General features: G+C 31.9%; 1 protein-coding gene across 1 annotated transcript; it reads left to right on the top strand.

Moving 5' to 3' along the window:
• Positions 1 to 8,663: 8,663 nt before the first annotated feature.
• Positions 8,664 to 11,407, top strand: LOC120083756 (berberine bridge enzyme-like 18). Its single transcript, XM_039039615.1, has 3 exons — positions 8,664 to 9,080; positions 9,531 to 9,993; positions 10,677 to 11,407. The coding sequence occupies exons 1-3, from the start codon at positions 8,664 to 8,666 to the stop codon at positions 11,405 to 11,407; spliced, it is 1,611 nt and encodes a 536-aa protein (XP_038895543.1).
• The last annotated feature ends 6,756 nt before the right edge of the window (positions 11,408 to 18,163 follow it).

Raw genomic sequence — 18,163 nt, 5'->3', positions numbered from 1 at the left:
GACGTAAAGTAGGCAGAACGGTTCTTTAGAGCGAAAATTGAATTAATTTGCATTGAATTGGTGGCTTAAAGCATCAAGTAGGACAAAGTTACAAAAATACCCCTAACGACAAGGCACCGTGTATGGTACCGCGATGTCCATGACGCCTAAAGCAGTGAGCATGTTGCTGGACGCTGGGACATAGCATGAATTACAATAGCAGATGTAGGATCGTATGACAATACTAATGGGGGAATATTAGTTGCTTCAAAATATTAAAACTGTTTGAAGAAATTTAATACTAAATTTAAGTAATTGAAACCAATGAAAATAATTGATAATAGAACTAACTAAATTGCACAAATTTAGAGAGAAAGAGAGATAACACTGATAATTTTTATAGTAGTTCAGAATTCTTACTCTACTCTCCAAGATTTCTTTTTGGGTATTTTATTGCATGGATTCTCTTATGGGTGAGAACCAAACCGATTTATCACTCTTTTTACAAGTTTAGGAGCCAAACAACAACTGATCCTTTTGCACGTTTAGGATCCAAATTATTTCTTCTTTTTCAACAAGTTCATGATTAAACCACTATAAATCCTTTTTTTTTGGGGTTTAAGATTAGACCATTATGCTCAAATCCAAGATTCACTCACACCTTATTATAAATTATTAATTAATTGCATCAATTATTAATTAATTGTTATGTATGCTCCATCTTCCATCTTCTTCTTGATTTACGCAAAGAGTCGTCGATCACCTCGTCGATTGTTGCCCTGTAGTTGATTGATGAATGAAAAGGTGTCAAGGCTTTATATCAAATCAAATAATAATTATATTCAAGACCTAGAACTTCAAGTAACAAGTAGTGTTAGTACCAAGACTGGGTCGAACCATAAGGAGCTTGAGATAAAATCTCTCTAAGCTAAATTGGTCTTAAAAACACCAGGAGGGGAGGGGAGGGGTGGGGGGATTTGGTTTGATAGAAAAACTAAATTGTAAGAAATTAAATTACAGAAAGTAAGATAGATTGAGAGAGAGAAAGCGATACACGAGATTACCTTTGCTCATTAAAAGGTTGTTGGACTATCTATGGATTAATTCATTGATTAATCATGCAAATATTCATGGGTTAACTGATTGATTATAACATCAAGTTAAATTGACCAAATCTAACCTCACGCATTTTCATTTCTTAGGTTTTGTTATCTTTCGTTATTAGGTGATCCTGGAAAGACTAGCAATCACTACAAGAAATAATGGACACGATAATTAACGAAAAAAAGTTATAATAGACTTCTTATAGCCTTTTTTGAAACTCCTGGTAGGAAGTGTTACTAAAAGTTTGAGACTTTTTATAGCGTTTTTGTAGAGATATAATGGATGCTATAATAGAATATGAAGATATAGCATATATATTCATTGCTATAAAAACATTTTATAGTCTTTTCTATTAAAGCTATAATATGTTTATATATCCAAAATAGTGTACTATATTTAATTTAGAATAACATTTTTTAAAGGCTATAATATAATATTTATAGCATTTACCTTAGGCTATTATTTAAACTTCTATAATTACTATAATTATTGTAATAAACATTTGATAGCATTTCTTTCTTGCTATATAAATTTTTTAATAGCTTTTACTCATAGCTATATAATTAACTTTTGTGGCTAGAAATAAATCCACACACATTAATTACATCATAATCTATTAAATACCATGACTTCCATTTATGTCTGAAATTTCATAATATATTGACATTACAAACGAAAGTATTCAATATTTTTCTAGAATAAAAAGTGATTGAAAGGATACAAGATAGACTAAATATAATTACTAACAAAACAAATTAGCTTTCAAAATACAAAATACAAAATACAAAATTCACAAGATTATAGTAAGTATCATATAGTTTAGCTGACATCTTTCATTCCCTTTTATCTGGGTAAGTATCATTCCATTCCCCTACATAAATATATAACATATATAAATTAATGATTATTTGGAAATGAATAATAGTGAATTAAGTAAATAAAAAAGTTTATCTCCTTTTTTTTATAAGACATAACAACATTGATTTGATTACATTTCCTCCATCTTCAAATATTCCTTTTAAAAAATTGTATGCCTGCTATCTTAATGAGATAAGAAAAATAATTTTGAATGAACATCTCAATATAGATCACAAAAAAGTCACCTAGATTGAGTTAAAATTCTAACCAAAAAAAAAAAAAAAATCATTGGATGTTATACTCTAACAAAAAGAATCTATCCAATAATAAGAATTTTAATTGATTATAATTTTATGTGTTCAATATGTATCTAACGGGTGTCCAACTAAGTGTCGAGTGTCCAACAAAGAATCTGCAAGTTTTGTCTAGTGTATGACATGCTTGGCTTGCCATTGTTTAGGAAGTATGATAATAATCAGTTTGCTCAGATATTTAATCAGATTTGGCAGTTGGGAAGGAAGTTTTTGATGTGTTTGGCTTAAAATCCAAGGTATTAAAGGTTGATTAAATGATTGAGTAAAAACATTGGTGCAATCAAAACTCAAAAGTTTAGGAAGGCAGCGTTAGTAAAGGAACACGAGGTTGGAGCTAAGCATCAATAGTAGTTTTATAAGCATAATTTTGGAGGATGAAAGTTCATAAGGTGTGGAAATTGTAACGCCCTGCATTTTCGATTATGGTTACTACAAGAATTCTGGATTTTGATGTCGGTTGACAATCGACATTAAAGATAGTGTTATTAAAGCCGTTTAATATTGGTTGTCTTTAATGTCGGTTTTAAACCGACATTGAAAACAGTGTACAATGTCGGTTTAGGCTTTAATAACACTATCTTTAATGTCGGTTTAAAACCGACATTAAAGGGTTTTAATAATACTATCTTTAATATCTGTTTAAAACTGACATTAAAGGGCTTTAATAACACTATCTTTAATGTCGGTTGTCAACCGACATTAAAGCCTTTAATGTCGGTGTTAAACCGATATTAAAGCCAAGAATTATTGTCTATTTTTTTCAAATATTGTTCGTTTTTTGTAAATACCATGTCCGTTTTTTCAATTATTGTCCAGAATTATTGTCCATATATCTGATAAAATTATTGTCCAATCCATTTTTAACATCGGTCACAAAGTTAAAAACGACATGTCCCTAAAACCAAGGTAATCAACCTGTACATGCACAAAATAAATTCTTAATTTCTTTCACAAATCCATAATAATAAGTTACAAAAGAGGAATTGGAGATGATAATTTAACTCTAAAACCAAGGTAATCAACAAATTACCAAAACTCATAACTGTTACATAGCAAAATTAAAATTTTGATCCAAAAAAGAGCGAGAACTTACCCCTCCAAAAAATAAAAAAAAAAAAACAAAAAAAAAAAGTGCACACACACTTGTTGTCATTTTATAGTATTTTCCAAATCATCTTTCAATTGCACCTTTGTTATGTTTCTCCCACCATCCACCCCAGATTTGATCCAAATCGAAAGCATGACTTCCTGCAAGCAGAGAAAATGGGCAAACAACATATAATAAGAACTTATAAAACATATTAAGAAATGTTGCACATTAGGAAAATATGTCATATGTTCTTCAATGTTGCACATCTTCACAAACTTAATAACAATCACTAGGCTGCAGAAGATTAACTTTTGCTTGGGGAAGCCTGCACATCTTCACAAACATATTAAATGCTTGGGGAAGCCTGCAACCCACCCATTCATTAGCTTTTCCACATATTTTGTGTAAGATTGCTTAAAAAGAAAAAATGAAAGAAGGTTGGCAAACTCGTAAGAGTAGACTACCTCAAGAATCTTTTCTGCAACTTATGGACGACATCTTGTTCTGTAGACTGAGTCTCCACATTTACAAAGGACATCATCACCTTCTAAAGGGTTGTTAGATCATTTCGGAGTCCGAACATCATTTTGTTCTATAAACTAGTTCTTCTACATTAGGCAAGAGGCTAACAACTTGTCAAGAATGGTGATAAATGTTCAAACAACAGTAATTAGATTCAAATAAATTGCAGAATAAGGAGCATTAAAATACCGAGCATAATGAACCCTACAATTAAGCAAATGACAACCCCTGCTGGAAAAAAAAAGACTTAAGTACATCCTCATATGAAAATATAGAAACAAATATTAGATATGAAAAGTGAAACAAGTTTAGGGTAGGCCACATCACTACTCATAAACCTGAACATAGCCAAAAGCACGTCTAGCAAAAAAAAAAAAAAAAAAAAAAAAAAAAAAAAAATCAAAACTAAGTGTCTTAACTCAAAGAATTAGAAAATTGGACTTAGAGATATCATCTTCAGTAACCCATTCCATGATAATAAGATTTGATCTCCGGATCCTGAGGATAGTTGTCTTACCTTCTTGTGTAAGTTCCCAATCTTAATAATATCATGTTGCATTTCATCAATCGTTTCCTACCAAATATGAAAAATACACACACAATCAGTACAAAGTCATAATGGTCAAAATCCAATGCACAACAAAAAATAATTCCAAAGTTTATATCGGAATTAAATAAGATTGACCTATGGATCAAACAAGTAGAAACAAGCAAACAAGTTTTCAGAATCACAAAGTCACCACGAAACTATAAACATGTCACACCCACAAACTATACATCCACGTGTTTAAGAAATAAGCCAAAATAAATAATATAGCATCGAAACTTACAAATAAGTAACATATCATATTTATCTTAACTACCTCATCATTGAAAGTACCACAACTATAAATGTTACACTGTATGAACATGGGGTAGGAACTCATACCTTGTCTTTTATCCAACCTTTGAAATTAAATAATGCTCTTTGACCAATTTACATTACCAAAGTGATTGAGGCTTAAAACACGTCATGTTTAATTCTTAAGTTGATAAAAAAAAAAAGTTTCAAAATAAAAAAGTTACCACAAAACTATAAACTTGTCACACCGACAAACCATATATCCAAGTGTCTATGTGACACTTTTACATATGGGTTGCAGGGTAAAACTCTCATTCCAAACACTAACCATCACAGGTTGAGCAGTACTTGCGAGCAACAAGAATCAATGCCTAATGGGGGAAAAGAAACCTCTACACATGGAAGAAAGATTGAAATGAAATTACAAAGTTGTCGTTCTAATTGAAAAAAAAACTAAAACTTCTAAGCAGTTCTTCCTTTTGTGTTTTCTCTCAACAACAAAAATAAGCTCTAAAGAAAAAACTAGAATGGCATCAAGAAATATTAAGCGATCTTAGAAATTTGAGACATCTATTCTTAGTCTCTTCCTTTAGTGCCATGTAGATATTGTCACTGGTAGACCATTCATCTCGTCCAAACATCAAACAACCACAACAGAACACAAACAATGTTAAAAATCCATCTGACTAACTTCAAATTATTTTTACTGAAGAATATGAAAATTCGATTCTTTTTTCCTTTAAAAACTTCAACAATGGTGCCACAATTTGTAGGCAAAAACTAGCGAAGCAACAATAATGTTTCCAAACAATTAAAAGACGCTCCATTGACTTGGTAACAAGAGACAATTTCATGTCCATGACCTGATAGGCAATCAATTTAGAGTTGACAACATAAATAAAGATACTACAAGACATGTCATTCACTACGCACAAACAACTCTGAAAATTATCTAGGACAAACCTGGCCACACTACGATCATATACAAATACTTGGAAGCCAAAAGAATGTGGATACAATACTTTCATACACAAAAACAAGCGGTTTCACATTTAATCATACAGGATTTATAGATGGAAGATGTAAAGCATCATATTACAAAGGGGAAAAGAGCATATTCCTACGGCAACTGTGTTGCAAGGCTTTAAAATCTCATTCAACTTTCCTACAATGGTCATCCTGAAGCCATGTGCTCAACCAAGTAAGACCAAATTAGTTTATATATAATTGAAGAAGAAGGATTTTGATATACACTTGAACCACACCTAGCAAGACTATCAACCAAGTACATATTTCTTAACTAATTTCATTTCCAACATTAACAAATTCCAATAAGTTTAATCATTGAAACAAAACATAAAGTTAATGAAATAACACTTGAACCACATCAATAAAGCTTAATCAACCAAGTAATGCCAAATTAGTTTATATATAATTAAAAGAACAATATTTTGATTACACTTAAACCACACCAAGGAAGACTATCAACCAAGTACATATTTTTTAACTAATTTCATCCCAACATTAACAAATTTCAAGAAACTTAATCATTGAGACAAAACATAAAATTAATGAAATAACACTTGAACCACACCAATCAAATTTAATCAACCAAGAAAGACCAAATTAATTTATATATAATTGAAAGAAAAGGATTTTGATATATACTTGAACCACGACAAGCAAGACTATCAACCGAATACATATTTTTGAACTAATTTTATTCGAACATTAACAAATTTCATGAAGCTTAATCATTGGAACAAAACATAAAACTAATGAAATAACACTTGAACCACACCAATCAAGCTTAATCAACCAAGTAAGACCAAGTTAGTTTATAAATAATTGAATGAAAAAGATTTTGATATACAATTGAACCACACCAAGCAAGACTATAAACCAAGTACATATTTTTGAGCTACTTTCATTCTAACATTAACAAATTTCAAGAAGCTCAATCATTGGAGCAAAAAAGAAAATTAATAAAATAACACTTGGAACCACACCAATCAAGCTTAATCAACCAAGTAAGACCACGTTAGTTTATATATAATTGAAAGAAAATGATTTTGATATACACTTGAACCACACCAAGCAAGACTATCAACTAAGTACATGTTTTTTAACTAATTTCATTCCAACATTAACAAATTTCAACAAGCTTAATCATTGGAACAAAACATAAAATAAATGAAATAATATTTGAACAACATCAGTCAAGCTTAATCACCAAGTAAGACCAAATTAGTTTATATATGATTGAAAGAAAAGGATTTTGATATGCACTTGAACCACACAAAGGAAGACTATCAACCAAGTATATATTTTTTAACTAATTTCATTCCAACATTAACAAATTTCAAGAAACTTAATCATTGAAACAAAACATAAAACTAATGAAATAATACTTGAACCGCACTAATCAAGCTTAATGAACCAAGTAAGACCAAATTAGTTTATATATAATTGAAAGAAAGGGATTTTGATATACACTTGAGCCACACCAAGCAAGACTACCAACCAAATATATATTCTTCAACTAATTTAATTCCAACATTTCTAATTTTCAAGAAGCTTAATCATTGGAACAAAATATAAAATTAATGAAATAATAATTGAATCACACCAATCAAACTTAACCAACCAATTAAGACCAAATTAGTTTATATATAATTGAATGAAAAGAATTTTGATATAACTTAAACTACACCAAGCAAGACTACCAACCAAGTACATATTCTTCAACTAATTTAATTCCAACATTTCAAAATTTCAATATGGTTAATCATTAAAATAAAATTAAGATGAATGAAATAACTTTAAATTACTAAATTGAAAATTCATATGAAAATAAAACTTTACATTTCCAAGCAAACAACTTAAAAAACCCACAAACTTGAAGAGATCCCAACCGGAGCTTGAAGATTGGAATGCTGGCGAGCACCAGACCTTGCGAACATAGTTGAGAAGGCACATCTGAGAAAAGTACAACACCGACGACCGGATCCGAAGACCCATGAGTAGATTGGGCAAATAGACGTCCGGAACGGAAAAATCCACAACTAAATCTATAGATCCATGTCGGCGACCCACCTCCACGACCGGAACAAGCTGGACGAACGACGAATTGATCCACTGGAAGAACAACGGCCACACGAAGACGAAAAACAACCGGAGAACACCCACGACGATGACCCACCACTGGAAGAAGCCCACGACGATGAAGATCCAAGTAACACCGGTGACGACGACGATTAGAAGTGATTTACACGGCCAAGCTACGGAGAAGAGAGGGTTTGGTAAGAGAAAAGTGAAAGGAGAGAGAAGATTTGATATGAAATGAAGAAAGTTAAAATAAATAAATAAATAAATGAGAGGCCTTTGATGTCGGTTTTAAACCGATATTGTAGCCCATCTTCAATGTCTGTTTAAAATCGACATTAAAGATCTTTTTTTTAAAAAAAAACGACATAATGCATCCGATTTCATTTTTTTCAATCGATATTAAAGCTCAAAATTCTTGTAGTGTAAATTAATTAATTTTTGTAAATTGAAGTTTAAGTTTTGGATTTCTTCTTTAGACAAGTATTTGAGTTAAGTTGGCGAAGATGGAATGGTTGAGAGAAGAATTAGATATTTATATATATATTTGAAGCCACAAGTTTATGGTTTAGGACAAAGAAATAAATATTTTAGGAAATTTAAATCAAAGTATATATAGATAGAGACATAGGACAAATAAATTGTCTTGACATAGTACACATATATGGAATACAATAATAAAATAACGAAACCTCTGATCATTTGAAGAAAATGAATATGAAATTTGGTCAAAGGCAAATAAAGTAAAGAAATATCAAAAGATAATGCAAGTTGTATTGTTTATCTTCGTCTTTTTAACTATATAAATAGTGGAACTTTAGAATTAACAGAAATCATCAAACCCAAAACCATGAAGTTCTCTTCTCCATTAATCCCTCTTGCTCTTGTCCTTATTGTTCTATATTCATGTCCATTATGGGCTGCAGCATCTCCCCAAAAATATCAACACTTTCTTCAATGTCTCTCAGAGCATTCTTCAAACAGTTATCCCATTTCCAAAGTGGTTTATAGTCCAATCAACTCATCTTATTCTTCTGTTTTGGACTTCTCCATTAAAAACCTCAGATTCTCAAAGCCTCAAACCCCAAAGCCACTCCTTATTATCACACCCTCACATGTTTCTCACATTCAAGCAGCAGTCATCTGCTCCAAATCTCATGGCTTACAAATCCGAACACGGAGCGGCGGCCATGACTTCGAGGGTCTTTCTTACGTTGCCTATCGTCCATTTATCGTCGTTGACCTAATAAATCTCAGGTCTATTTCTGTTTCTTTGTTTGTTTTTCTTTTCTCGAGTATAATAAATTGGAGTATGAGTACATATCAATTATCACTAATCTAAGTTCATTTAGACTCACGTTTGTTATTATTTATAACAGGGTATACGGTAGTGTATTTCAATATTACCGTTGAACTATACTTACGTTTACTTAAGTTTATTCATGTTTGTTAATTTTTCGAGTATAATAAATGGAGGTATGATATGTCAATTATAGTTAGAGAAATGTTCATTTTTTGCATAGGTATGCTATTTGTTTTTTTTTAGTATAGTAAGTTAGGGTATGACTAGTACATGGTCAATAACAATTGAATTATATTCACTTGGGCTCAGGTTTTAAACTGATAATTTGGTTTTTTCTCTAACAAGTGTGGGTATGAGACCCTATATATCAATTATAGCTGAGTTATATATTCACTTTGACTCAGATCTGTTAAGGTTGACGATGAAAACAACACTGCGTGGGTTGAGTCAGGTGCAACTCTAGGTGAACTTTACTACAGAATTGGTGAGAAAAGTCGAACCTTGGCGTTCCCGGCAGGTGTTTGTCCGACGGTCGGCATTGGTGGGCACTTCAGCGGCGGTGGATATGGATTGATGCTGAGGAAATTTGGTCTTGCTGCTGATAATGTGATAGATGCTCATTTGGTTGATGCTAATGGGAAGGTTCATGATAGAGAGTCAATGGGAGAGGATTTGTTTTGGGCCATTAGAGGTGGCGGCGGAGGGAGCTTTGGGATTGTGGTGGCGTGGAAGATCAAGCTGGTTCCGGTTCCGGCAACCGTGACAATTTGCTCGACACAAAGAAATTTGGAGGAAGATGCAATTAAACTGGTCCATCGCTGGCAATATGTGGCTAACAAATTAGATGAAAATCTATACCTTGGCATCATTTTGACTGGTATTATATTCCTTCTAAAGTCTATGGTTGAGTTTTTAATTATTATTGTTTCTTTCTTTCTTTTCTTTGGAAAATATGTTTGTTAAATTAATATTATAATGTGAAGTAAACCACACGACATGATACATATATATATATTCCTAGACTGAGAGTAAAATATGTAGATGTAGAAAAATAAAAGAGTAGAAGGAGGAAATTTGTTAGAAACAGCAAATCTAGAGATATAGAAATATATATATTTTCAGTGGAGGAAAGTTAAAATAGTCGGAAATATTTTAGTAAGAGAGTATTAGCTAATGTTTTCCAGACATGACGTGAGAGAGAGAAAAGTCCAATTTTAGAGAGAAAATAATAGAGAGCGTTGAGGATCTCACATTAAAAAAACGATGAGAGATCTCATTATCTTATATATCTATCGAGCTATTCTCAAATTTTAAAGAAATATAATAATTGACAATTTATATTAATTATATAGCACCAAAATCATATTAGGATGGCAAAACTTTCCTACATTCAAATACAAAGTTGTTCATAAAATGAAACAAAATAAAACTTCCAACTTCCAAAACAAACTCACCCCAGGAATCAACTAATGAAGTAAGAAATAAGAGATGAAGTTTTTTTTCCTCTCCCCAATAAACATAAGAATGATCTGAACTCAGAATTCTCAATCATATATGTAGGTGGGAAAGCTTCAACTCAAGGAGGCATTACTAACCCAACAGCTACATTCTTCTCATTATTTCTTGGAAGGATAGATGAACTTTTGGCCACTTTGTCAACAACTTTTCCTGAGTTAGGTTTAATAAAACAAGATTGTGTCGAAGCGACTTGGGTTGAGTCAACCCTCATTATCGCCACAGGGGTTCAACCCATTGAGTCCTTAGAACCTTTACTCAATAGAACACCTCCCACAATCGAAAACACAAAAATAAAATCCGACTACGTCAAGGAACCCCTTCCCGAGGCTGCAATCGAGGGCATATGCCAAAGATTAAAGGCTCAAGATATAGAAACATCACAACTCATATTTGTTCCTTATGGAGGGAAAATGAGTCAAATTTCTGAGTCAGAAACCCCATTTTCACATAGAGCTGGAAATTTGTACAAGATTGGGTACGTTGTAGGGTGGAAGGAACAAAGTTTAAAGGCAAAGAAAAGGCACATACATTGGATACGAGAGGTTTACGAGTACATGATTCCTTTTGTTTCAAAATCACCCAGGGCTGCATATGCAAATTACAGAGATCTTGACATTGGAGCTAACAACAAATATGGACAGACAAGCGTCGAGCAAGCAAGCGTTTGGGGTTTGAAGTATTTTGGGAACAATTTTAAGAAGTTGGTGTATGTTAAAACTAAGGTTGATCCTTATGATTTCTTCAGGCATGAACAAAGTATACCTACCCTCTAACTAATGTAATATTTAGTGATAAAACATTAATATTTAGATTTCAAGCATTTTCAAACTATCCTCCCAAATCCCTGTTGGTAGTAAAATAAAGGCTTATGTTGTGAGTACTTTATTTATATCCTTGTTTGTTATTTCCTTTTATGTGTGCATTATAATAAGTTGAAGTACTGTTAGATGAACATTGATTCTTTAATGTGTTGATTACATGTTTCACAAAACATATAGTGAAATTATAATCTTGAAAAGCCAACATAAGCATAGTTCTTTACCTTCAATGAATAGATCAATGGTTCAAATTACTCTATAGTTGAACTTTAAAAGAAATAATAAACTAAAAGGGGATTTTCTTTCTTAGGGACTATTGCAAATATAGATATTAGACCCAAAGTATTAGCAGATATAACATAATGTAAAAAAAATTATAAATATGGCCAAATTTAAATAGTCTATCAGTGATAGACCATATTATTGGTGGGAGTCTATCAGGGATAGACCATATCACTAGTAAGAGTCTAACGATAAGATGATAGACTTGGCTATATTTGCAATTTTTTTTAAATGATATTATACACTTGGTTATTATTTCTAAAAATACTACTAATTGCAGTTCCTTTTTTCTTATTCCACTCTTTTTTTAACGGGGGTTTTTCTTTTCTCTAGTCTTTTTAATTGGAGCACTTAGTAGACTAGCAAAAGTAATATAGATGGTTTGAAATGAAGCTAGATACATTATAGATAATATATTCCTAGATACATTTCCAATATATTAACTTCTAATTTCTAGATACATGTAATTGTTAAAGTACATGAATGGAATGTATACGTGTACTTCATTTATTTTGTGTCTTTTAGGAAACATCTATTGAGTACTATATAAAGGGGTCATTTCCCTCATTGGTAATCAAGGAAGTAAAAATCAATAGAAGCAAATTGAGTTTCAAAGAACAATATTCTTCTCTTGTATGTTCTTGAGTTTTATAAGAGAACAAGTTTCTTCACTTCAAAGTTTGTGAAATTTATAGTGAAATTTTAGAGTGGGCTCATCAATGCTTCCAACAAAGTGATATCCAAGCGTAAGGTTGAAAGATGTCATCTAACAATATATTGCAACATCAACTTCCTTGTTTTTAGGGAAAAAGCTATAGATGGTGGAGTCCACAAATGAAGGTTCTCTATGGATCTCAAGATCTTTGGGATATTGTTGATAGAAATCAATAGAATAAAGTTTAGTAGAAAAACTTGTTAGATACCATTGCTTCTGTTGTATCTAATAAGTTCTACCTACTATTGGATTTGAACCAACGACCCCGTCGTATAAAAGTGATACTCTAATCACGGAGTTAAGTAGGTCATTTATCATTACAAAGAAAAAAATGGGCCGTATCATATCAATATATTATAAATTAAATATTATTGATAAGCAATACCAATCAAACAAATCAACAAAATAGATCATAGAATATTCATCTTGACAATAAATTATCTATATGATAAGATAGGTATCAAAAGCACAAGGGTTCTAGCTCAGTTGATAGAGTACCTTATTTACACGCGAGGATATTTGGAGCCAGAAAGTGAGAATGGTCTTTCACAACAACAATTCATGAGTTGAGAGAGGCTAGAAAGAAAGATAAAAAGACATTATTTTTTCTACCAAGTTGTAGACGAAAATATCTTTGAAAGAATATCAGGAGCTTCAACTACTAAAGTGGCATGAATGCATTTTTAGAGTTTGTATGAAGGAGAAGAAACACTAAAATTGGTATGATTTCAAAGCACTTCAAGCTTAATTTGATACCATTCTAATGAAAGATGGTGAAACTATTGAAGATTTTTTCAAGCATGTTTTCTTAATTATTAATCAATTGAGATCAAATGGAGAAGGAATTGAAAACCAAAGAGTGATTGAAAAGATCCTTGGAAGCATGACCGGAAGATATGAGCATATTGTTATAGAAATTGAAGAATCCAAATATTTGTCAATTATCTCCATTAATAGCTGAATGGGATCTATTCAATTTCATGAGCTTAGATTAAAGTGGTTTAATTCTACTCCTTCAAAAGAAGCTTTTCATATACAAACCTCTTCTAGAAGGAGATTTGGTGGAAGAAGAAGTGGACGTGGTGGTAGAGGAAATAGACGGTCCAACAACTTAAAAAATTTTGAGTCAGAGAGCATAGACAATCATACTTTTTCAAATAAAAGAAGGGAAAGAAGTTCAAGTAAAGGAAGAAGTAGAAGTGGAGGTCGTGGAGATTTTTCTCATATATAATATTTTAATTGTAGAAGTTAGGGCATTTTCAAGCAGACTGTTCGTCCAAGAAGATTAATTCTAATCAAACTTAAGCCACTCTAATCCATGAGCAACAAAATAATGATCAAGGTCTTCTCTTCCTCACATTCAATATCCAAGAAGCAAGTAAGGAAGATATATGGTATCTTGACAGTGGTTGTAGTAACAATATGTAGGAAGAAATGATATTTTTATATCTTTAGATAAATCTCACAAAAATGAAGTGAAGACTTGTGACAACAAGAAACTTATGTAGACCCATGAGAACTACTACACATGGAGGTAATAGTTACTTTCTCAATTTTATTGATGACTATAGTCGGAAGACATGAATTTATCTTCTAAAAGAAATGAGCTCTACTTTCGGATGTTTCAAGACATTAAAAGCAATGATTGAAAATGTAAGTAACTTGAGATTGAAAACATTGCATTCGGATCGTGGAGGAGAATATATTTTTTTTACAAATTTCTTGAAGAAAAATAAAATCAAGCATAAAAAAACTATTCGAAGAACTCCTCAACAAAATGGAGTTCCAGAGAGAAAGAACAGAATAACAATGGTGCTTGCAAGAAGTATGATTAAGGCCAAGAAACTTTCAGATCAATTTTGGAAAGATGCAGTAACTTGTGTTGTTTATCTCTTAAATCGAGCTTCAACTAAATGTGTGCAAGGTATTACTCCTTAAGAAGCATGGAGCGGATTAAAGCCAATTGTTAGCCACCTAAGAGTATTTGGGTGCATTGCTTACTTGTTGGAGTTAGCTTGCAATAAGCGGAAGATAACATAATCATTAAGCACTCTAATTCATCAATTTTAGCAATCAAGAAAGCATGTTCATAAGGAAAAATTAGAGTTTGAAAATATACCTTTGAAGACCTTCTTCAATCTACGAATTTAGCTTCAATCTTGAGTCCTAAAGTATAGTCGACCACCACTTGATCTTCCCTATTATTCTCTAGGACCTTATATTGAGTTGTGGGATCTAAAATGAGCTAGTGTTTAGGGAATTTCTAGAGGAAAAAGTCGTTTTTAGCTTGAAATTTGAAGAATACTTTTTCAACAATTCTACTCTAAAGTTCCAGAATGCATGGTTGAAATCTCAACCATTTCAGTTAGTTTTATTCACTTTTCTCATGCAATCATATTACATTTGAAGATGACACCACATACTTGCAATTTTGAGTGGGAATTAAATATTAAATGTGGGTGAAAAACCCACTAAAAAATAGAAATTGATTTAACAATAAACTTTCCATTTTTCATTTTAAAAATAAATTTTCTAATTTTTTTTAATTTAAATTTCTAAAACTTAAATTAAAAATTTTATTATTTTTGAATTTTCATAAAATTCAATTTTTTAAATATAATTAATTAAAATAATTAATTTCAAATAAAATCTATTTATTTAATTAAATAAGTTAATATCCAATATTAAATTAATAAAACACCAATTCCACAATCATGAATCTCTATTCATGTAATTAATATTAAAATTAAATTTAAATATTATCTAATTCTCCAATTTCGTTTAATTTGATAATTAAACGTGTAATTATATCGTATATAATTACTAATTCTCTTAATTTTAATTTGAACATTTCAAATTTACTCATCACTCTTTTATAAGGTATAATTCATTTGTGAGCTAATAGTGGGGCCTAATGAACCTACAGATCATGGGCTCCAATGATCCAAGATTAATCGGTTAAACTCTTTAACCTAATTAATTAACCAACATTCGTTAATTACCGGGTCAGTCCACTAAAGCTCAGTAATTGTATTCCCCTCGCTGTAGATATAATTGTGTCCAATTTAATATAAACATAATCAGTAAGTCAACCCTTCATAGGTTGTTCGTATAACGGTTGGGTCAAAAGTTGTTTTTACCCTCGAGATTATATCTTGTTCCTTAAGTCCAATTAATCTTCTAATGAACAACTGGTTTTTGATCCAATCACTAAACCGAGTCCTTCTCGGGCCAATGAGAAGGTAGGGCCCTTTATTCAAGTCTTGGAGTCAACAGTTAAGGGAATAACCTCTCTATTATCCCTAAAAGCCCGTAGAAGTAAATTTTATCATGCACCCTATGTCCCCAACTATCTGCCCAATCTTACCCCTTAAATTGGAGGCTTATTAAGCTAACGCTATTGAGCCAACCTTCACCCATTCAAAACCAAGGATAATCCCGAATAAACAAAAGATCATACTACGCTCATGACTAAGATCAAATTTTTTAGGTCATCACTTTGAAATAGTCATTCTAAAACAGTAAACAACGTTATAAAGTAAAAGTGGCTTATTTCTTGGTTCGATCTTACACAACTCTTTGCACAGTACGTCTCTACTTCCATGTCTCACAGGAACGAATTAGGATCACTTCGTTTGTAGTACTTTACAACAATTTTAACATCTACAAAGTGAGCCACATTCGATAGTGTCCCCATAATAAGGTACTCATCCTTATCCATATACTATAGAAAATTTTTGCTATTTACTTGAACTTGATCCACTCTTATGTCTCCACATAAAGTTCAAGTACTCATGTAATAGACATGGATCTTAGTTTATTGGATTTAGGTTATTTCTAAAACAAAATTAGCAATTCGAATATTCAATAACAACTTTACTGAATCAAACATCAATAACATCTATATTGATTAACAGAATAAGTTCATTATTTACAAACCACAAGTTTTAGGACATAAAACTCAACATTACTCTGATGTTTCAAATGAGAAAATCGGTAAGCTAGATGATAAATTAGAAAAGTGCATTTTTGTGGGGTATAGTGAGAACTCCAAGGCTTGTAGATTATACAACCCTGTAAGTAGGAAAGTTATTATTAGTCGAGATGTGAAGAGACTCAACAAATGGCTTCATCTTCATTTTCACAAGTAATGAAGAAACTACTCTAAGAAAGACAATAAGTATTCATGATATCTATAATACTTCAAGAAGAATGTTAGGCAATGAACATGTTAATTTTTCTTTATTTACAGATGTCGATGCTATATACTTTGAGGAGGAAATTCAAGATGAAAAATGAAAAAATGTAATAGATCAAGAGATTGATGCAATTAGAAGAAATCAGACATGGGAGTTAGTCAAACTACAAGAAAATAGAAAACATCTTGGATTTAAATTGGTGTGTAGAATGAAGCTAAAGCAAAATGAAGATGTCGAGAAATACAATGCAAGACTCATTGTGGAAGGGTACAAACAAAAGTATGGTGTAGATTATGAAGTTTTGGCAACTATGACTCACTCGGAGATTGTTTGTTTGCTTCTAGTCTTTAAAGTACAAAATGACTGGAAAGTACATCAAATGGATGTCAAGTCAGATTTTTTAAATGGGTATTTAGAGGATGAAATATTGTTGAGCATAAAGGAACTCTTATACAAGAGTACCTCTTAGCAGAAGTGGATCGTTCCAAACTTATGGTGACAGAATTACCGCATTTACGATCTAACAGAACAGTTAGGCAATAACCAAAAAATTACCGGCATGCTTCCAAATTTAAACGACAAGAGAACAAGAAATACGTACCAGTTGAAGAACCCTTCTTCGCATTAGAACTCATTCTCTCGAACAGGGACTTATCCTCTCGCTCTCGCTGGAACGTCTAAGCAATCGTTCACCAAATCATCGATAGTTTACCCATGAACGGTCTCCACACGAACACAACAATGGGGATGACATCAACACTTAGAACCCTCAATATTCTCGGTGTGAGAATCCAGGAGGTGTGGGCTCTATTGGATTTGGTAGAGGGAAGGAGAAAAGGAAGATTGTATACCACGACCAAGAAATTGGAGAATGTCAGGTCTCGTATAGATAATGCTTAATCGTTTAGGAAACGGTACACGATCGTTTAGTAAATAGACTCCGATCGTATAGACGATCGTTTAGTAAACGCTCAGGCGCACGATCGTTTAGGGAAGTGCTAGACGATCGTTTAACAAATCCTATGCGATCGTTTAGAAAGAAGCATGTGTGTATACGATTATGTAGAAACTTTGAGCGATCGTGTAGGATCTCGGTTTGCTATGCGATAGGCAGTATACAACTCATGAGAGAATGACCGATCTCCTTGCAAAATGAAAACGTTTTCCATTTTATTCTTCAGTTACAAAAACTTAATGAAACCTCTAACTATCACACGATTACGAAGAAAACGTAGGTACAATGATCCCATAATTGTCCAATTAAAAAAAATAAATATAATAATATTATATTAATTAACCTATGGTTTAATATCACGTATAAACCATAGTGTTTTCTCCTCCACTACATATTAATCATATTTATATTATTTTCCTCCAAATAATGTATCTCATACATAAAATCAATCATATCATATATAATTAACCAATTCAATCATATCATATATAATCGAACTCCCTCTTGTCAATTTGAACACTTCAAACTGACCCAAAAATTAATTCTCAACTTGAATTCAT

This window comes from Benincasa hispida, chromosome 8 (genome assembly GCF_009727055.1).
Source record: "Benincasa hispida cultivar B227 chromosome 8, ASM972705v1, whole genome shotgun sequence".
NCBI lineage: Eukaryota > Viridiplantae > Streptophyta > Magnoliopsida > Cucurbitales > Cucurbitaceae > Benincasa > Benincasa hispida.
Note: the sequence above shows the minus strand (reverse complement) of the source record. Positions and strands in the feature narration are given on the sequence as shown.

Coding starts and splice junctions, on each gene's coding strand:
- LOC120083756 (XM_039039615.1), top strand. CDS start 8,664: ATGAAGTTCTCTTCTCCATTAATCCCTCTTGCTCTTGTCCTTATTGTT. Junction 9,081..9,530: donor TAAATCTCAGGTCTATTTCT/GTTTCTTTGTTT, acceptor AGATCTGTTAAG/GTTGACGATGAAAACAACAC. Junction 9,994..10,676: donor CCTTGGCATCATTTTGACTG/GTATTATATTCC, acceptor TCATATATGTAG/GTGGGAAAGCTTCAACTCAA.